The sequence below is a fragment of the Oryzias latipes genome, chromosome 2, assembly GCF_053564925.1.
Source record: "Oryzias latipes strain Hd-rR chromosome 2, Olatipes_Hd-rR_3.1".
Taxonomy (NCBI): domain Eukaryota; kingdom Metazoa; phylum Chordata; class Actinopteri; order Beloniformes; family Adrianichthyidae; genus Oryzias; species Oryzias latipes.
The window spans coordinates 6,829,154-6,848,613 of record NC_136238.1 but is presented as its reverse complement, the minus strand read 5'-3'; the positions used below and the strand labels follow the sequence as shown (position 1 = coordinate 6,848,613).

The 19,460-nt window shown below is 44.8% G+C and overlaps 1 protein-coding gene across 3 annotated transcripts in view; it reads right to left on the bottom strand.

Annotated features, from left to right (window-relative positions):
• pard3ba (par-3 family cell polarity regulator beta a) overlaps positions 1-19,460 on the bottom strand; it is a 167,972-nt gene that overhangs the window by 86,895 nt on the left and 61,617 nt on the right. For all 3 annotated transcript variants that reach the window (XM_023966108.2, XM_023966113.2, XM_078931566.1), the window contains 6 exons: positions 14,299-14,484; positions 11,269-11,430; positions 9,234-9,320; positions 4,122-4,218; positions 3,411-3,543; positions 2,550-2,641 (listed from right to left, as the gene is read on the bottom strand). In XM_023966108.2, coding sequence (XP_023821876.1) covers positions 2,550-2,641; positions 3,411-3,543; positions 4,122-4,218; positions 9,234-9,320; positions 11,269-11,430; positions 14,299-14,484 — 757 coding nt within the window. The remainder of the gene's footprint in view (positions 1-2,549; positions 2,642-3,410; positions 3,544-4,121; positions 4,219-9,233; positions 9,321-11,268; positions 11,431-14,298; positions 14,485-19,460) is intronic.

The window sequence follows — 19,460 nt, the reverse complement described above, 5'->3', positions numbered from 1 at the left end:
CAATGGATGGATGGATGGATCAATGGAGGGATGGATGGATGAATGGAGGGATGGATGGATGAATGGAGGGATGGATGGATGGATGGATGGATCAATGGATGGATGGATGGATCAATGGAGGGATGGATGGATGAATGGAGGGATGGATGGATGAATGGATCAATGAATGGATGGATGGATCGATGGAGGGATGGATGGATGAATGGAGGGATGGATGGATGAATGGAGGGATGGATGGATGGATGGATGGATCAATGGAGGGATGGATGGATGAATGGAGGGATGGATGGATGAATGGATCAATGAATGGATGGATGGATCGATGGATGGATCAATGGATGGATGGATGGATGAATGGATGAATGGATCAATGAATGGATGGATGGATCGATGGATGGATCAATGGATGGATGGATGGATGAATGGATGGATGGATCAATGGATGGATGGATGGATGAATGGATGGATGGATCAATGGAGGGATGGATGGATCAATGGATGGATGGATGGATGGATCGATGGATGGATCAACGGAGGGATGGATGGATGGATGGATCAATGGAGGGATGGATGGATCAATGGATGGATGGATGGATGGATCGATGGATGGATCAACGGAGGGATGGATGGATCAATGGATGGATGGATGGATGGATCGATGGATGGATCAACGGAGGGATGGATGGATGGAGGGATGGATGAATGGATCAATGGAGGGATGGATGGATCAATGGAGGGATGGATGGATCGATGGATCGATGGATGGATCAATGGAGGGATGGATGGATGGATGGATGAATGGATCAATGGATGGATGGATGGATCAATGGAGGGATGGATGGATGGATGAATGGATCAATGGAGGGATGGATGGATCGATGGATCGATGGATGGATGGATCAATGGAGGGATGGATGGATCAATGGAGGGATGGATGACGAATAGTTGGTAAAATGGGTCCCTGGTTGGAGGGTTGATGGTTGGAATCCAAGGATGGATAGTTGGGTGGAGAGATGGATGAGTGAAAAATGGGTTAAGTGATGGTTGGAAGAATGAAAGATGGTTAGTGATCGGATGGACAGATAATTAGTACGACGTAATGGATGGATGGATTAGTTGACAGAGGGACAGAAAAGAGAACGATTGGAATGAATAGACGGAAATATTTGGCACCAACCAAAAAGGACGCCATCCAGACGTCACTTCCGGATCCGACTCCCAGATTCACAACAATTTGAAATTCTCAGAAATGCAGTTTTAAGTTGAGTTTATTAGCGTGTGTCCTACACCGTCCTCCAAAAATGCCACAGGGACATGTTGAATTTGTGGAAAACACCTTTTTCATGTGTTTGTGTTTAAAAGTCAGATTTTTTTCTGCACTGAGCGAGTTTCTGAGGCACAAAAATGCATTGGTGAGTAGAAGCAACAGTGTGTAAAAGATCTGAAGAAAAAACAAGAGTTCAGAGAGTAGAACTCTCCTCCAGCGGCATTTATCTCCTGAGCCGCTAACTTCATCCTAACAGGAGCCGGTGGAGGCTTCCCCGTCTGAGTGAAAGCTCTGAGTCAACAGACTGTTTGCTGAGGCGGTCAGGTCAATAAAAGCGCCTCACCTCCTTCTGTCAAGTGGTGTTTAATAATCGCTAACCTGCTGTAGAGCGCCGCAGCTCAGCCAGCGTAAAGACCTGCATGCGTGGACCTCCGCTGAGCAGGAGGAACGCGTTTGTCTCTTTAAATATGAAGCATCCAGGCTGGTCGGTGTCAGAGCCATCCCAGCTCCTGCCACCTTTTTTCCAATCACAGCCGCTCTGCTGACCACCTCATTTCAGCTCGGGGAGCTTTGAAGAGGAAAGAAAAACAGATTGAAATGGAGGAGAGATGGAAACCATAGAGGGGGGAGAGATGGTGGGGATTGAAGTGGGTCCCTGAGAGGGAGAGTGTGTGCTGACCACCCATGTCTGTAATGAAAGCCAATCAGCTCGGGTGGCGGAGGCGTGTGCTGCAGGAAGAAAGCCAATCCACTGGACATAATGAAGCAGGATTGGAAATCAGAGAGAGGAAGAAGAGCAGCGGCGGGACGAAGGAGAGCGATGAAGGAGTGAAGAGCAGGAGGAGGACCCGGAAAACCAGAGGAGGAGGCCCGAGATCATCACAGAACAAACACGGAGGGGAAAAAAATGAGAGAAGGATGAGAGAGGAAGAGGAAGGAGGTCAGCTCAGGTTAATACCAGGAAGTCAGTGCTTTGGCTCTCGCCTGCACGCACCAACACACACACACACACACACACATTTTATACACTGGCAAATATCGAGTAAATACACACACACACACACACACACACAGACACACACACACGAGACGCTGTGATCTCAGTTGGACGGAAAGCCCCAAAGCGCACGAGTTCAAGAGGTCAAACCCCCTCCAAGGCTGTGGATAATAGAAGAGCGCTCCGTATGAAAACAAAGAAATGTTGCGATAAGAGACATGTGACGGCTGTGTGGGGGTGTGTGTGTGTGTGTGAGGGGTGGGGTGGGGTGGTGCTGTGCCTCACCTAAGTCCATGCTCTTGGAGGCTCTGTTGCCAACGACGCCCTGATCCAGGCGCTTCATTCTGAGGGGAGCTGCAGACGTTGGCGACGGATCGCTACAAAAAAAACAAACAACAACAACGGAGACGTTTAACTGCTGCGGTACGACAACAACAAACGTAACGCAACAGTCCCACAAGCAGGAAAACCCCCACATAATAAGAGTTTTAAATGGAGAATTCAAGGAAAGGAACTTTAAAATGTGTTCAAATAATTAATGTAAACAAAGGCATGCTGGGAAATTAGCTAGTCTAACATCCAAGCTAACAGCCCCACCTACACCCTCAAAAAAGTGACTTTCTACTGAGCTGCGAAAAATATGTCTACAAAAACGACAAAAACGGTTTAATCCTAATCAAAAGATATCTGGGAACGCTTTGAAAACTGAGGAAAAGATGATCAGAGCGGGTCTTTAAAAAAACTTTATATGTAGAACTACAAAAAAAATAAAAAAAATGCAGGGTGGATGCTATATTGCTAAATGGAAATAAAACTTAAAAGATAATAACTGGCAAAAAATAAAGAAAGAAATTTTCAAAGTTGACCATAAATAAAGTGAAAACAGTGCAATAAAAAAACTGATATTTAGATTTATTTTAATAGCTATTTTAAAATAACTGTCACTTTAAATAAGGAGATTTTTTAAAGGTTTTGGTCGTCTGGCCCACATTTGTGGATTAAAAGGCCGATTTTGCTGAAACTGCAGCTGAAAACACAGGAAAAAGTGACTAAAATACTCTGCATTACATACATTTATGTGGAATGACTTTCCTTTAGCTCATATAGGGAACATTAATGGGGTTTTTAGTTGTTGGGGGGGTTTACCTGTGGTGTGGGGCAGCGAGAGTTAAATCCCTGTTCATTTCTTCCACCGTGCTCGGGGATGGGGGCGGGGGGAAGCCACCCTCACCATCCTCGTTGCCGTAGTGACTGTGGTCGTCGTTGGTGGAGGCTGGAGCTACAATGCAGTTGGAGAAAAAGAAGGAGATTCTCCTTTTAACAATTTAAAGTCCTTTTTATGACGTTTTAAATGGACAAGATCAATAGAAAAGACACAGACATCAAAGGGAAGAGCTCGTTCCCCGCTTGCACTCCTGCAAAAATAATCATCTGCACATAAAAGCTCCTCTGCACTTTGCAGAAAATGCAAACCCCGAGAGGGCATCGCCGTAAAACCAGAGCTCCAGTGATGGAGAGCTGACAAGCATCTCCAGCTCCCATCATCCCACAGGGAGACGGGAGGAGGAGGAAGAGGAGGAGGAGATAAAGAAGGAATTCAAAACTGTTTGGTAGTCTTCTCTTGTTGTTGTTGTTCAAGTGCTGCAGAAAATGCAAATCTGGCCCACTTAGGCGGCGTCTCATGTGTGCCTCGATTCCGAGGTCAGATCTTTTTGCACATGAAAAGCCAGCGACAGAAAAGAAATAAAAAAAACACGGTGAACGAATACGAGGAAGCAGGGCGGCGTGCGACGCACCGCCCGTGACGCCGCCCGCGGTGACCCACAACAGAAGAGTGGCGAGCTGCGGGATGCTCACCGCTTCTCAGTGGGGCGTGGCCGTTCATGGCGGACTCCAGCTTCAGGGCTCTAGAAGGTCCTGAAGTTTTCGGGGACACATCGGGGCCCCGGGGCTCCTGGCAACAGAAGAGAGAGGGGGGGGGGGTCACATTCATGCGAAGGAAAACAAAACTATGTCGCATCAAAAATGGATGAATGTGCCGCATTCAGAAGATTAAAGTTGATTCAGACTAACGACAAGAGAAGCTCATTTCTATTTAATTAGCGTCCTGGAAGAAATCTGATGAAACACGAACAACTCAGTCCGAAGATTCTTAACTTTGATTTGGTTTGAGGTTCATGAACGTGAAGCCTAAAAACAGAGAGAAAACACACTCACTGCATGTGTGTGTGCGTGTGTGTGCGCACGGAATCCCTGATTTATTACCTGTGTCTGCACGTTTGTGCGTAACTTTGGGTTTGTGTGTAACTTTGGTTTTGTGCGTAACTTTGGAGTGTGTGTAACACTTGAACTGTGTGTAACACACAAACATAAAGAAGTTACTCAATGGAACCATCAGATCTGCTGAGAGGATTGTCGGTTCCAGCCTTCCCTCCATTCAGGACCGACACCGGGAGCAGTTGTTCTGGAGCGGGCTGGCAGAATCTCAAAAGAGCCCTCCAGTCTTGGACACCACCTGCTCAGCCTTCTCCCGTCAGGGCGGCGTTTTAAGACAATGGGCGCCAAAACCAGTCGCTACAAAGTCCGCTTCTTTCCCTGAGCTGTCACTCTGATGAACTCCTGAGCAATCACAGAGCACGCAACACCAACTTGAGAACTGTCACACCGGAACTACTGTCGATTCCTTACTATTCTATACCTTACTGGCATATACATGGATATTTGTTGAAGCACAGATTCTAAAGCTCATTTGCAAAAAGCAGGTATGCAGATGTTTCTACACAGTTTGCATTTTGCATTTTCAACATTTCCACCTTTATTTCCTTCAACAAAACAAACCGATAATTTCTTTCATGCAGTCACCCGCCTGCATCCGATTCGTGCTGAAATCTGGTGCAGCCACAGAAACCCGAGTCACCGTAGCGACTCGTAACCTGTCATGGTTGGGAATTGAAGAAAAACTGGGATTCTCTTTACAAGCTCAGCTGAATTCACCGGAGGACTCCTTTGAGTGCTGACAGATACATTATAACTCCACCCCCCACCGCCGCCGCCGCTGCCACCTAAGCGATAGAGCAATCTGATGGGGATCGGCGCTCGTGGAGATGAAAGGAGCCATCTCTGGTCAAAGAAAGCGCACAAACACACTTGTTTTGACAAAAATAGGACGCAATAATGAAAGGTGTTCCGGCAGCTTCCTCGTATCAACACAGTGGGTGGCGTGTGGGTGGGTTGGGGGGGGCATCCGCCATGTCATCAAACAATCCCTGGGGCGTCATTAGTAACCAGCAAACGTCTTAATGTAGCGCTGGATCGGCCTGCTGTCAATCACAGACGTGCAGTCTCTGACAGCTGCTCTTTGTGTCACAAACGTCCCATCAGAGCCCCCCCCCCCCCCCCCCCCCCCCCCCCATCCAGCCCCCACCCCGAGGCTTTTTGAAGGAGACGGACGGTCAGACGTCTCATTCTGCACTGATAAGTTAGGGGAGTCCTTCAATGGCGTCCATCACTGGAAACGCCATCCCTCTGAGGAAGAGGAGCCGACAACCCGTTCAAAGAAAACCAGCTTTTTTCTGAAGATTAAACTATACAATGCTCTACGCCGTTTGTTTCACATTTATTATGTTTCCTTACTGGCTCTAAAAAAAAATTTAATCACAATAAATGTTTGAAATTCGTTGCTTTAGCCACCCAAAAGGCTCCAAGAGCATCTTAGATAAGTCAGTACAGTGGTCCCTCGCTACATCGGGGTTCGCCTTCACTCTCTCACCTTTTCGCCAGTTTTTTTGCGTGTTGTTTTATTTTTTTTACAGCACATTGTGTTCTGTGTCCTGATTGGCTGTAGACCTTGTCAATCAATCCCTTCTGTGCCGTGTCTCCTGTACAGAACTCGTCCAGTTTACTTCGATGTCAGATCACAGTCAGATCTTTGTTGCTGTTCTATAATACTGGACCTTCTTTTCTAGTTTAAGCAAAAGAGAAAAGTCGAAACATGTTCGAGTGTAGAAAGTGTGTAGTGAGGAGTTTCACTGCCTTAAAAGAAAATCTACACCTATCTCAGCTTATTTTTTGAACACAACTCCCACGATACATGAGGTCTGTGTGAAGAATGGATTCTGATTGGCTGCAGGGTGTCCATGAAGTAATGAAGAGTCCATTCTCAGAAATTAATGGACGATGCGCTTGTGTATGCGTTTCTGTGAACGGACACCCCAGAGCCCATTATCCTGCTTATACATGTGGTCACTTACAAAAGCAATGAAACATGAAATCAATTATTAGTGACTTCATTTTGTTGGAAGAAGCGGACTATTTGATTTTGTTGTCATGGTAACGGCTACCGAACCTGCACCAACCTGGCTCTGCAGCAGCGGAGGAGGGCGGTACAATCTGCGGAACGTCGCGTTTCTCTTCTGCTGCATGCCGGTCTTCAAAAATGACCAAATTTACCAAAACGGGTTCAAGGAAATGATGAAATCACGGCCAATCAGAACCCAGCGCTCACCCCAGCCGTGGTATAAAAAAGTGATTACGGAAACCTAAAAAAAGAAGTTCCGAGCCGGATTCGCCCTGGTCTGAATGCCAGTTGGTTACCGTAGCAACAGAAACTTGGAACATACAAACATTTTTCCTCGGTTGATAACAACTGCAAGACGGTAGACAAGATCTCAAATTGTACCATCAACAGCAACGTTGACTTCAATTCTAAACAGATTGTTGTTTGTCTAACTTAACTTATTGCTTCATACAAAGTAACTATATGTCTATTACTCATTTAATTATTAATTTACAAAAAATGTAATAATTTACAAAACAATTGTTTGTTTTTCTGATGTACACCTAATGATCTGAGTTAGTGGTAGATATTTCTTCAATCGAACGATGTAGTAAACTACTTGTGGTCTTTGTTTCTTTGACACCAAACTTTGGCTTCATCATGCGCACAAAAACAAGCAGGAATGGGTGAAATGATGCTTTGGATCACTTAAAATGACAGATGTACCACTTTCTGTTGCTGCCGCAGAGCGAGGTCGGTGCAGGTTCTGTGGCGGTTACCAGCACGAGTCACTAGATAGTCCACGCCTTTTCAAAAACGTTAAAAACAACAATATAATAAGTGATTTTATGTACATTTATTTCGCAGCAGCATCGTCCTTTTGATTATGGACACCTGGTCGGGCATTATTCCTGGAATAACGTAGGTAGGGAATTTTTTACAGGAATCCTAAAATAATGAGGTCATCAGACCATAGTTGTCAGAATAAACATTCTTGCTCTGATACTTGTGATATCTTTCAAGGTAAAAACTGACCAATCACCGCTTTTGGTGGGAGGGGTGTGTCCTTCTACCGTGCTTACTCCTGATTGGGGGGGGGGGGGGGGGGGGGGGCTCAAACAGACACGGACCAATCAAAGAAGGCCTTACTGAAGACGTCTGGTTCCAACGTAGCGACGGATGTATCGTGGAAAAATTGCGACGGAATTGACTCCATTTGGTCGGGACCAGAAGCAAGGCATGTTTGTCGTGACACGTGATTCGTCCAGTCATGTATTATACAGTCCGTCATACGGACTCGAGCTACACACCGCCCTCGGAAAGGCGGTCACTTTCGCGTCGCTTCGCAAGTTTCTAAGACTCTACGAACAAAACTCGCATTAAAAGTCAAACCAGGTTGAACTTTCACCAATCAGGGACTCCGATTTGGTAGTAACGTACGGATGGCCCCCCCCTTTTAATTCACGTTAGTGACAACCGTTAGAAAACTGGATCATGAAGGATAAATTGCTAATAGCAGTTCGTGTTCACGCCTGGAATTATACCACACCAAGTTTATCATATGTCGGAATAGAGCTGCAAAAGAAAAAGCCTGGAACGAGATTCAAGACATTTCACACCAAGACTCTTTCAACTGTAGGTGACGGATATGCGTTAGGAAACAGCAGAGGGGGAAGCCCCTCCCTGCTTGTCCCGTGTGAACACCATGGGGTGAAGGCTTGGTGTGAACAGGTTGATTCGCCCACAAACAGGCGTAGATGAGATGTAAACGCATTGGCGGGCAAGGTCATCAGCCCCTCAACCAGCAGCCCCTCCCTGTTCAATTCCCCCAGCACACATTGATTAAGAAGCAGCTGCTCTAAATGCTGAAACACGTCTTTAAACTTGGTTGACAGAAGCTTTTCACTGAATCACTTTTTCTTTAGTTAGACTCCGCTTAGATCATTAAAGACAAGACAGACGGAGATCAGAAGAATAAGAAACCGCGAAGAAAAGAGAAAGAAAAAAGCCAAAAACAAACAAACAAGCATGCAGGAAACTTCCGCTTTATTAGGAGGACAAACAGGCAGGCGAGGCGGGAAAGAGGAGCACTTTACATCAGAGTAGTGGAAATGGAAAAATAAAAAGGTAAGGTTAGTGTGAAGCTTCACAAGCCACAAAGCAGGAAGACGTGGATTCGGATATCAAAGCACACCATATCAAACAGGCGGTTTAAATAAGGAGGAAAGCTTTCAGGGAAATGAGCGACCGATGATCACCATGAGCGGATCTCCTTTCACCAAATGTTTCAACCAAAACATCAGAGCAAAGCCGTGACCTCAGACGTGCCGGCTCGGCAGCGTGTCCGGGCGGCCGTACATCTGCCCGGCCATCGCCCGGATGTTTTCCGCGTAGCTCAACGCGGGCCTGAGCTTGTTTGTGCCGTCGGCGTGGGTATCAAACGCGCGGCTCGGACACTGTGCTTGTCTGCTGGAGCCACTCGGCGTCTGGGTGTTTGAGCCAAACTTGTGGCGCCGCCTCCTCGGGTCCCCCTGTGCGAATCTGTTGGCGTGGCGGTCGATGTGGGTAAATCCGTACGCGTGTGTTTGTGCCAGACACTGCCTGTGGCACAGAGGCTCGGACGCTCGCCTCCTCGCCGTGGGAAGGAGCGAGGAGGAGGAGGAGGAGGGTTGAGGCAGAGCCGGCTGGTGTACCTGGATGTAGGAGGCTTCTGGAGGGCGAGGTAGTGTGGCCGGAGATGCTCTTCCACCTGAAGTTGGTGCGTTGTTGGCACTTCCCGCCTTGAAAAAACAAACACAGACATAATAAGTCTCATTTGGTGGGCTTTTATGCTGGAAAGCCCCATCAGTGCTCGTGTCACCGAACACAAACACGCCTGAGCAAAAGCCGCTGTCTGCTCCAGCACAACATTCAAACGCCGTTTACAACTCACTGACAGACATTGCGGCTTTTGTCGACTTAACACCCGAGCAAATCCTGCGGCATGACTGTCACCGTCACAAAGCCGGCTCTTTCCTGCACTATTTACATTCAAATGTGCTCATATCAAGACAGGCGGCTTCTACAGTTCTTTACGCTCACGGCTGGAACAGGTTTTTTATGTTTTTTACTTTAAAAAGGTGCATTACTACGGCTGGTATTGAGCCCAAACGTATACTTTAAACTGGAATGTGTATAAATGAAATGTGTATAATCAAGTCTATCCTAAATAGAGCTTTTAAGTATCTTTTTTTATTTTGATCGAATGTTTAAACTTATATTTTTCCAGTTGAATAAATACCAGGTTTTCAAGTTTTCTTATTAAATATATTATTGATTTTAAAAAAAGGTATTTTATTTTGAAAATCCAAATGGAATAATATTTTAAAAAAGAAAATTTTTGTTCTATTCTTAATCAAATGTTCCCATTTTTTATTTTAAAGGCCAAGAAATAACAAAAACTAATACAATTGTATTTAAATTATATTAAAAAAAGTCCTTTTTGGCAGTGAACCCCCCATACCTCTAACGCTTTTGAAATGATGATGGTAGAATGACAGAAAAGTTTCTTTTACCTCGCTGCTGATGCATATTATCTTTTCTGAGATACCTTAACTTTAAAAGTCCCAAATATTTGTTCATAAAAATACTCATTGGAGCAGAAGATTCTTTAAAACTTTTTTTTGTGAAATAACTTAAAACACGATGTGAAACCGAGAGCCCTTATGTTGAAGAATAAAACGGCTATTTATAAAAAAAAAAAAAAAATAAGAATTTTTTAGATTTTGATCAGCGTTAGCGCGGCAAGCTTGTGAAAGTAACGTTCCCCTGTTGCCATTTATGACCAGGATATCGTGAAACTGTAATACATACGTTATACAATAGGAATATAGTAAGAATGTGGGCGTGGTTAACCAAAAACCTCCGTTGCCATGGAAATCGAAAATTGTACTTTTGCTGATTCTTTTAAAAATGACATCAACCCAATTATCACCCCAAGTGGATCAAAAATGAAAATGGTTGTTATGGCGATAAATCAAACAAAAAAGCCGCCATTTAGAACAAAATGGGTTTTTTTTTTAAATAGATTTGTCACATGCCGCTCCGACTAGGGTGGCAGGGGCAGCCAGTGAGGGGGGGTCAAAAGGGGGCGACGGGGAAGTAAGGCGCTCGCAACTTTAATTCATTTTATGGTAAAAAAAAAGAAAAAGAAATCTTGCGGTTATTAAATCCCAGACGCTACAATCTGGGAAAGTCCTGCTTCTTTTAGCAGTAAAGATAAAAACTCCCATTAATTGGAGTTTGTTTCTGGACTTTTGAAAACCGTAACTGCAATAAAGTGGATAAAGCGTGGCTTTGTATCCCTCTATTTAGGATTTAATTGATACATGTTGATGCTAATCAGCCCAAATTCTAGTTTCAGATAATATTTATATTTGATGCTAAACCAGAATTCGATCTGTTTTTCCTTTTTTACATTTTATGAGCTTTAAACTCACTAATGTTGTTACGTTTGAAGAAAAAGAAAAAAAGCTTCAATCACAATCTCAGCATCTAAAGTTGAAAGTCTGACAGGAATAACAGAGTTTTTAATTGTTATCATTTTCTCATCACGTAGATGAACCAGCAGGATTGTGTTGTTTTTATTTGTTTCTTTGCCTTCTAGTCTTTTTTAAAAATGTCCGAATTAAGATAATTCCAGAGTTTTTCACTGGAACTGCCGGCAGAAACGTCTTCAGACAGAAGCACCTGTCTGGCTGAGCGGAGGACCACCAGCTGGATGGTGCCGCGGGCGTTTCCCTCCGACGACATGGACCGCCTCAGTGTCTCCATGGCGGCGTGGTTGGAGCGCCCCACCAGAGTCTCGCCGTTCACCGCGATCAGCTGGTCGTTAACGCTCAACCGGCCGTCCTGTTTGGGGGGGAAAAAATAACGTACTTAACGTCCCACTCTGATCATCCAAGTGTCCTTTAATGAGGATTATGCCATTTTCATCCCCCAAAGAAACTTTTTAGGGCATTGTTTCTGTAGACACATTTCCCATCATTCCTTTGTTTTTTAACACTACCGTTTTGCACCCAAAAAAAGTTTAATGAAAGGACAAATAGAGAAGAATGAGAGTGATAGAAAGCAGGGGGAAGAATACGGCGGCGCAAGCGATCCACCCAGAGCGGGAAAGTCTGGATAAACACATCCAGCTGCTAATGGAGCGGCCTCAGCGGACGCTAAATCACTTCTGAGTGTTTAAATAGCAGATAGCAGAGCCGATCCGAGTCCTCTTACCCTAAAGGCACGGAGGGAGACAAAAAAAAAATGCTCCAGGAGAACCTAAGGCATACCACCACAGCCAGCGCCGACCTCTGACCCCGGCCCCATTAGCGAGGCACCGCCTGGGCTGGCACCAGGACTCGCAAACACAGGCGTGTTTGTTACCACACGGAGCCCTGAGAACGCCGTGACGGGATCAGCAGGCGGCCCTAACATCCCTCATTAATTTCCTCATCGACTGCACGCACGCTACATGTAATTTTAATTTGTTTTCTGAGCAGACTCTTTGAAATGACGGCGTGACGGGATCAGGGTTAAGTCAAAGAAGAGCTTTTTTTTTTTTTAAATAAATTGAGGCCTTAGGCCCTAAACTCTCATGAAAATAGGTTAGATCTCTCCACGACTCGTCTTCCTCTCCTCCCTTTTATTATCCGGTTTGTAAACCTCCTGTTTTTCTTGCCACTGCGTTTTATTTTTCCTTTCCATATTTAAAGCGTTTCATCTTTCTACTTCTCGGACGCCTCCTTCCTTCCTCCCCTCTGTCCCCCGTCTGTCTTTCTTCCTCATCCATCTCGTCCCACAGACCCGTTTTTTTTCAGGCGGTTCAGAGATCTTACAAGGCCATCCTGTCTGGGCGCTATCCGCCCCGGCAGCTGTCGGAAACCTACTTCTGAAGGCACTTCTGGGAGCCGCCTGGCCGCCTGGCCGTCCTCGTCCCTGGCCGGCCATTTATCTACAACCACACACTCGACCGAGCGCCGCAGATCAGGGATCGGCGGCAAAGGCCGGCGGAAGTTCTGATGACCGAGGCCGAGTACTGAAAAAGCAGCGCGTTTTTGTTTTTTTTTCTTTTCTGACAGATTCGCCACTTGAAGAGAGCGCTGACGGATCCAGATAAGACAGCCGCTGAGGGTCAATGGGAGTCAAAGATCAAGGGGAGCTGGCGGGAGGACCAGCAGTCAGGGAGAAACGGAGGAAACGAGCCAAAGGAAGCGACAAAGTGTGAACAATTCCAACCAAAACCACACAAATAAACCAGCCGAAACCTTCAATTTTAGGGTGTTGCAGAAAAACTGTCAACTTGAAGGACATCGGGATGTTTTAAAGGTTTCGGGTCAGTGGAGTTCATCAAAATAATGTCCTTATTTTTTGGGAGGAGCTCATAACAATAAAAAAATAAAACCCAATATGTTTTACTTTGGTTTACTTTTCTCAACATTTGAGTTGCTTCTGGAAAACATTCAATCCAACTCCTTTACGCATTAAGCTGAGGGCCGCTGGGTCCAAGTTCTACAGTATTTGAATTGTTTCGGACCAAACAGATTGGGGTCAAAGTTCAACCTGGTATTGGTATAACTTTCGACGCGGGTCCACAGAGCCTGAAAACGGCTCGTAGACACTTCTGTAGCTACACCTGAATATATATATATATATACATACACGATTTAATGAAGCTCACCTTTGTCCCACATTGTATTTTCGTTACACACAGATTTTTCCATGAACAAAAATACAGCGCACCCAAAAATGCTTTTGTTTTTCAGCAGACTACTGGCCGTGTTTAAACCTACGACGGAGTATTAGTGCCACCAATAAAAAAAAGTAAAATTAACAGATTTTATCCATTTATGAAGCCATCGGTATCCCTGCTGAGACCAGATCACTACATCTGTGTGACGCTTCCGTCTGAGGAGGAGAAGCACTTTCTGGCATTTTCAACGTTGTAATGCTAATATAACAGACTATTTCCATTCATCTTTGTTGTTTTATGCTGAAACCGGACGCTTCATCTGCAGGAGGGGGCGTTTACTTCTGCATTGGTGATCGGATGACAGGTTCATGACGTAAGGTGACAGATGAACTTCAGGTTATGTGAATGAAGGAGAATAAAGGCTGCAGTGGTCCTCTAAACCCAAACGTGTCTCTGAGCTCCTTATTTTACAGATGAAACTCCGCTTTACCGACACCGAACCCTGGAAAGCCGGCTCCACTGACAATAATCTGATTTTGAGTCATCAAAAGGTTCAGAATCTCTTTGTTTTAAATCTATAATAATCCAGAAATTAAGCTTCACAAAAGGCTCCACATATTTCATCTTCAAGCTAGGCTCTGATAAACAGACAACTTCTGTGTTTTCTCCTTGTTAGTCTATTACTTTTTTCTCGCAAATTTACGAGATTTTAAGTCGTAAATGTATGAGATAAAAACTCTTTTTTGCTTCTTTTTTTTGGTGGCCCTAAAACTCCGTTGTATAAACCAGCCAGGAGTCTGCTGAAAAAAAAGAAAGATACATTTAGGAGTTCAAAAACCAGGATATTTGGGGTTGTAACCATTCTTATTTTGAATATATAATGTTATATGAAGGAATTTATATATACATTTGTAGAAAAGGGTGAAACCTTCTATACTTAGGATTTGAACTCAAAGAAATTTTCCGTCTTTCAAATTTGGATAAAACAAAAAGTTAATTTGCAGACATGAACAAAGTGATTCATAAGTGGTGGACTCGACCTTCTGAGCAGCTCCTCCATGAATGATGGATTTGATGAAGATCCCCAGATCTTCGCCGGTCTCCTTGGACTTGTTCCCCTTCAGGCTGACCCCCAGGCCGGCGGAGCCCGTTTCGTTGAGGGGGATCTCGTACATCAGCTGCTCCCTGCCGTCCTCCATCACCTGCCTGCTCGCCTCCTCGCCTTTCTGAAAGGAGAACGCCAACAAGCAGCCAGGTAAAGAAAAAAAGCAAGGTGCATCAAAGGAGAGGTAGATATCCAAATAAAATGAAGAATAGAAGAAAGGAAGAAGAAGAATGGAGCGTGAGCTGTGAACTGGGGGGAAAAGGGTGTGGCAGGAGGAAAACAACTGTTTTGGTGGTTATTTTGTTTCTAAAATCACCTTTTGGAAGGCAGAGGAGGAAGGAAAGAAGAGGACAGAGGTGAGAATCCAAGGCAAACTGTCAATCAAGTTAAGTTTGACCTCATGGTGAATCCCACATTTATGGCAAATGTAAACTTTATTTTGAAATTTTTAAGAAAAACAGGATGCTTTAATCAAAATGCATTATTGTGGCAAATTGTAATACGTATGTATTAAAAAAATAAAGGTTTAAACTGTTCATAACATTAACACAAACTATGAAACTCAAAAATAAAGAATCACACCCGCTAAAAGTCCACAAACGTCAATCATTTCAGTGTTTGAACAGCAGAAATTAAAAATGCTCTTTTTTCAAAATGACATCAAATTTAAAAAAAAAGGAGAAACTACATTACCCAGAGTTCCCTGGGCTCTACCCCCTTTTTATAGTACCGTAGACTCATTCTGCTACAAGAGGATTGGAGGCTTTTAAAGCTGCGATGGGTCTGGATTATGTCAATGAGTTGGAGATGTGAACACCTGGAGAAAAGCTTGATCCACCTGACTTCCTGTCTGGCTTCTTAAAGTCAATAAAAACTTTTTTTTTGCCATCCTGCTTTCTCATTTTAACACTTCCAGAACATTTTGAGGTTAAAACATGACGCCATGCTTTTGATTCCATCTCCTCGCAGTCGTGTCTCATCACTTCCTGTTTGATCTGCTGCTTCGCGACGGACAGAAAATGACCAGACGAGGGGGAAACTGAGAGGAAAACGCGGAGCTTTACCCCCCACACGAAGGTCAGAAAAGGAAAATGTGTGCACTTTAAGGATCTGGGGAGTCACCGCTGGATTGCTGAAACCTTACATCAGACACCTTCAATCAAGACCGCAGGTTTTTTTTTTCTATTTTTTCCCCTCATCACGGCACCAAGGACTCCTCGTGAAATCGCTATGATCCTGCAGCCTCCCTCCCTCCATGTCAGCTCCGCTCCACGCCGCCTCCCTTTAATTAAAACAGCAGCCCGCTAAAACCCAGAGGCCTGCTGGGATTCTCAGCTCCAAGTGTGAATCAGAGTCAACTAACTGAGGCTAATGGAGCGGAAGGAGATCCTCGAGTGCTGCGACACCCATCCAGCGGGCTGTAGGTCAACGCATCAACCCCAGAACCTCCTCCTCCAACTGGACCAGCATCCTGTCCAATAAAAAAATGGAGTTTCTAATATTTTTCTGATGATGGAGGACATTTATGAAGAAAAAGATCCTATTTGTGATGTAAAAAATACACAGAGCCATAAGCTAGCGGCACTGCATGTAAGCAGGTGGGTGACAGGAAGGGGGGTGGGGTTGCTCCACGCCAACAGTGGGTGAATTTCTAATACATTCCTGCCATTCTGCTGAAACTCCAGCTGTTTTTTTCAGAAACCCTGCCTCATCTGCTGCTGATCACCTGGATCAGGTGTGTTTAGCCAATCAGGAGCTTCAACGGCAGGTTGGTTGGAAAACATGTAGGACACGGGTCCTCCAGGCCTGGATCATGACACCCCGGCTTTAAAGTGATGCTCATCAGTCAAAGAGTTACAGTAGTTCAATGAGGGTGTGTGTTAAAGGGTTAAATGGTGTCATTTTGTTAAAAAGTGTTTTTTCTCTTTGATTTCTATTTGATTGGCAGGTGGGAGGGAGCTTCAAGTCCCACTCCGATCATCTTTTGATCTATTATCAAAGCGTTCCCAGTGGCCTTTTAATGATGACCATGATGCCATTTTTAGCCGAAATCTAAAAACTCGCAGCATTTTCCAAGGACATAGTTTCTGCAGAGCGGCATGACTTCACCTCTGACCTCTCTATTAAGGCGGGGCATGGAGCTTGTGGCCCGCCAAGCGTATTTTCGGCGTCACAAACACCATCTGCTCCCGATTCACAACGAGTTGAACAAAGCAATACTCAGAAATGCAATTTCAAGCTTAATTTTCATCATATCTGTCTTCCATCAGAAAAATGCCACAAGAACGAGTTAAAAACCTCACTTTTAGTGGTTTTCGTTCGGGTTATTTTAGCATTAAGGTCATTTATAAGAGGTAATTATAATTATTTATAGTTTCTCAGAAGGTGGATTAGTACCAAATGCATGAAAACAAAAATATTATCATTTTATAACCAAGTTAACTACAAAATAAATAAATGAAAAGGTGACAAAAAATACATTATAGATAGTAATATAATCCAATTTAGCAAAAAAAGTAACGAAGCACTTAGATCGCCACACGCTCAGGGCTATTCTAATACATATAGAACTGCTATATATACTTTAAATGTTTAAGGAGTTTCATGGGGAGATTTCAGAAACCTTTCATTAAAGCCAGAGAAGGTTCAGCTTCTCTTTAACCCCTAAAAAAAAAAGAGAAAAAAAAAAGGTCGCCGACGTCGTTTGAGAACAAATAAAGCTGAAAGTGTTCAACAGTTTCTGCTTTGCACGTATTTACGCAGCTAAGTGGATCTCAGCGGTGGTCCAAACCCCTGCCAATCAGCAAAACCCCCACTAATGCACCGTTCTTCAGGGGATGGGGGGGGGGGACTGTCGCTGGGGCGCCTTGGGAACCAATCCCCCCCCCAATATCGCCCTCAGCTTCTTAACAAGCTTTTAGCCAGAGGAGAGACCACCCTCTTCAAATGAGGAGACAAAAAGGAGCCTTTTCTACCCCCTCAGGGTGGGCGTCGGGGAGCGGGTGATACACCGAGATTACACACTGAGGCTTTTGTTTCCTCGCCTTTCAAAATTGGAGGGGGGGAGGGGGGGATTAGCGATAGGAGAGACGCATTCAATTAAGATGGGATCTCGCCGCGCTCGGCGGAGCTGCCAATTAATCGCCTTAATGTCTGCAGATTCGCACCTTCGCACAAAAAAAAAAAAACACAAAACAAAAAGAGGAAAGAGGAAGGAAACACAAAGGAAAGTGGCGGGTGAGCAGGACAGGAAACACTTTCCCTCCGTTTCCTGCGAGCTGACGGCGGGTCACGCACGTGCAGGGTGACCCCGCCATCCTGCCACAAAACACGTGAGCGGGAGGAGAACCGCTGACGGAGGAACGAAACTTCTCCCATTTTAATGAAACTTTTGTCTCTTTATAGCCTCATCATGGGGTCCATGAGACTCAAATAGGCCGCCGTGCCCGCCGCCGCCGCCGCTCATGGCACATCAACACTTCCTCTATTGAAACGAATCAATCAGCACTTCCTCTTAAAATCTGCTTCACTTTTTTTTTTAAGCAGAAGAGATAAGAGGAAACCGAAGGCGCCGCAGTCTGAATGCAGCAGACTGCGACTCCAACCTGATGCGTCAGCGAGCGTCTGCGCCACTAAAAGTGTCACTTTGTGAAATGTTGATCCCTGATCCGCCTCAGGGGGAGGGGGGAGGGGGCTCGACGGTTCCTTTCCTCCAAACCCCCCTTTTAAGATGGAAATCGGCCCAAAAACATTCCCATCAATAATTCACGGATTGCCGTGAAAATTTGCACAAAAAAAAACCCCTCCAGCTCCCGGGAGGATGAACGGCGGCGGCGTCTTTGGTCATCCCTGATGCAAGCGCCATTGTGAGACGTGAAATATCTCAGCAGCTGTTGAATTAACCGATTGTGGTTTTGACAGGAAGGAAGAGCAAATGTTGGCACAACTTGACGTTTGTCTCTCTAAAAAGCGGGTTTTAGGGTCCAAAACTGCTAAAGAACGGATACAATGACTGTAAAGACGGCTGAATACTTCCAAAATGAGAAAGCGCCAGGTCGTAAACCCAGAAGTGAGAGTTAGTTTCAGTACTTAAGCACAGCAATGTGTCCCTGAAAGGAAAACTAGACATTGATCGATGCTCCTAACCAATAATGCCGATCAATTATCCGGAGCGGCGACGGTGAAGGAAGTCGTGTCGGCGTGAAGCAGCCATTAATCTCTGCCGCTGCGGAACGTAAAGCAACGCAGAAATGAACTCATTTGCATCACACGATTAACTTAAACAAATATGAACGCTCTAACGAGATGTTCCATCCCCGGAAACGCTGACGGGACACGAGAGCTACAAGCTCCATAGCTGTGCGCCAAAGACCCCGTTGGTTAGGGGGGGTTTGGAAATGTTCATGTGGCGTTTCTCTGAAGATGGAAGACATGAATGGAGAAAATATACATTTCTGAGTATGTATTTGTTCAATCGGTTAAGCAGAGTGCTTGAGGCCCCAGACAAATGTGGGAGGAGCTACCGCCGAATGTTTTGGCTACATGGAGCGGCGTCTATCTCTATGTCAGAATTCCCGCCCTAACTACTAAAAAAACTACGTAGTGCACAGAATATTAAAAGCAATTCAGACTCCATGCTCACTACTTCTTTTCTTTTTTTTTAAACGGACATGACGTTATCGATTTTACAGAGACTGTTCAAAAGTGAGATTAACTTTTTAAACTGTAAAAATGAAGCAGATTTTCCTTTTTTTAATTGTAAAGATGTTTTAGCTTTGACTCTTATTGGGAAAAATGAATGTATGGGGGGGGGTAAACTATTTTTAGAAAGACAACCCAATAGATTCAGTACATTCAATCAAATAGAATGGAAAAAATTTGGCCTAGAACCTTTTTTTTTTTTCCATTTCTTTCCCCCCCACAGATTCTGCAGGTCCGGGTCTTCTTGTGAGGCTTCATGCTGTTGAGTCAGTGTGGGGGGGGGGCACTTGGCGCTCAAGTACGAGTGTGTTTCAGGGACATGAAAACATCTTTACAGAGGAGGAGGAGGAGGAGTGTGCTGAAGATAAGCTCACATCTCACGGGGCTCCAGGAGCT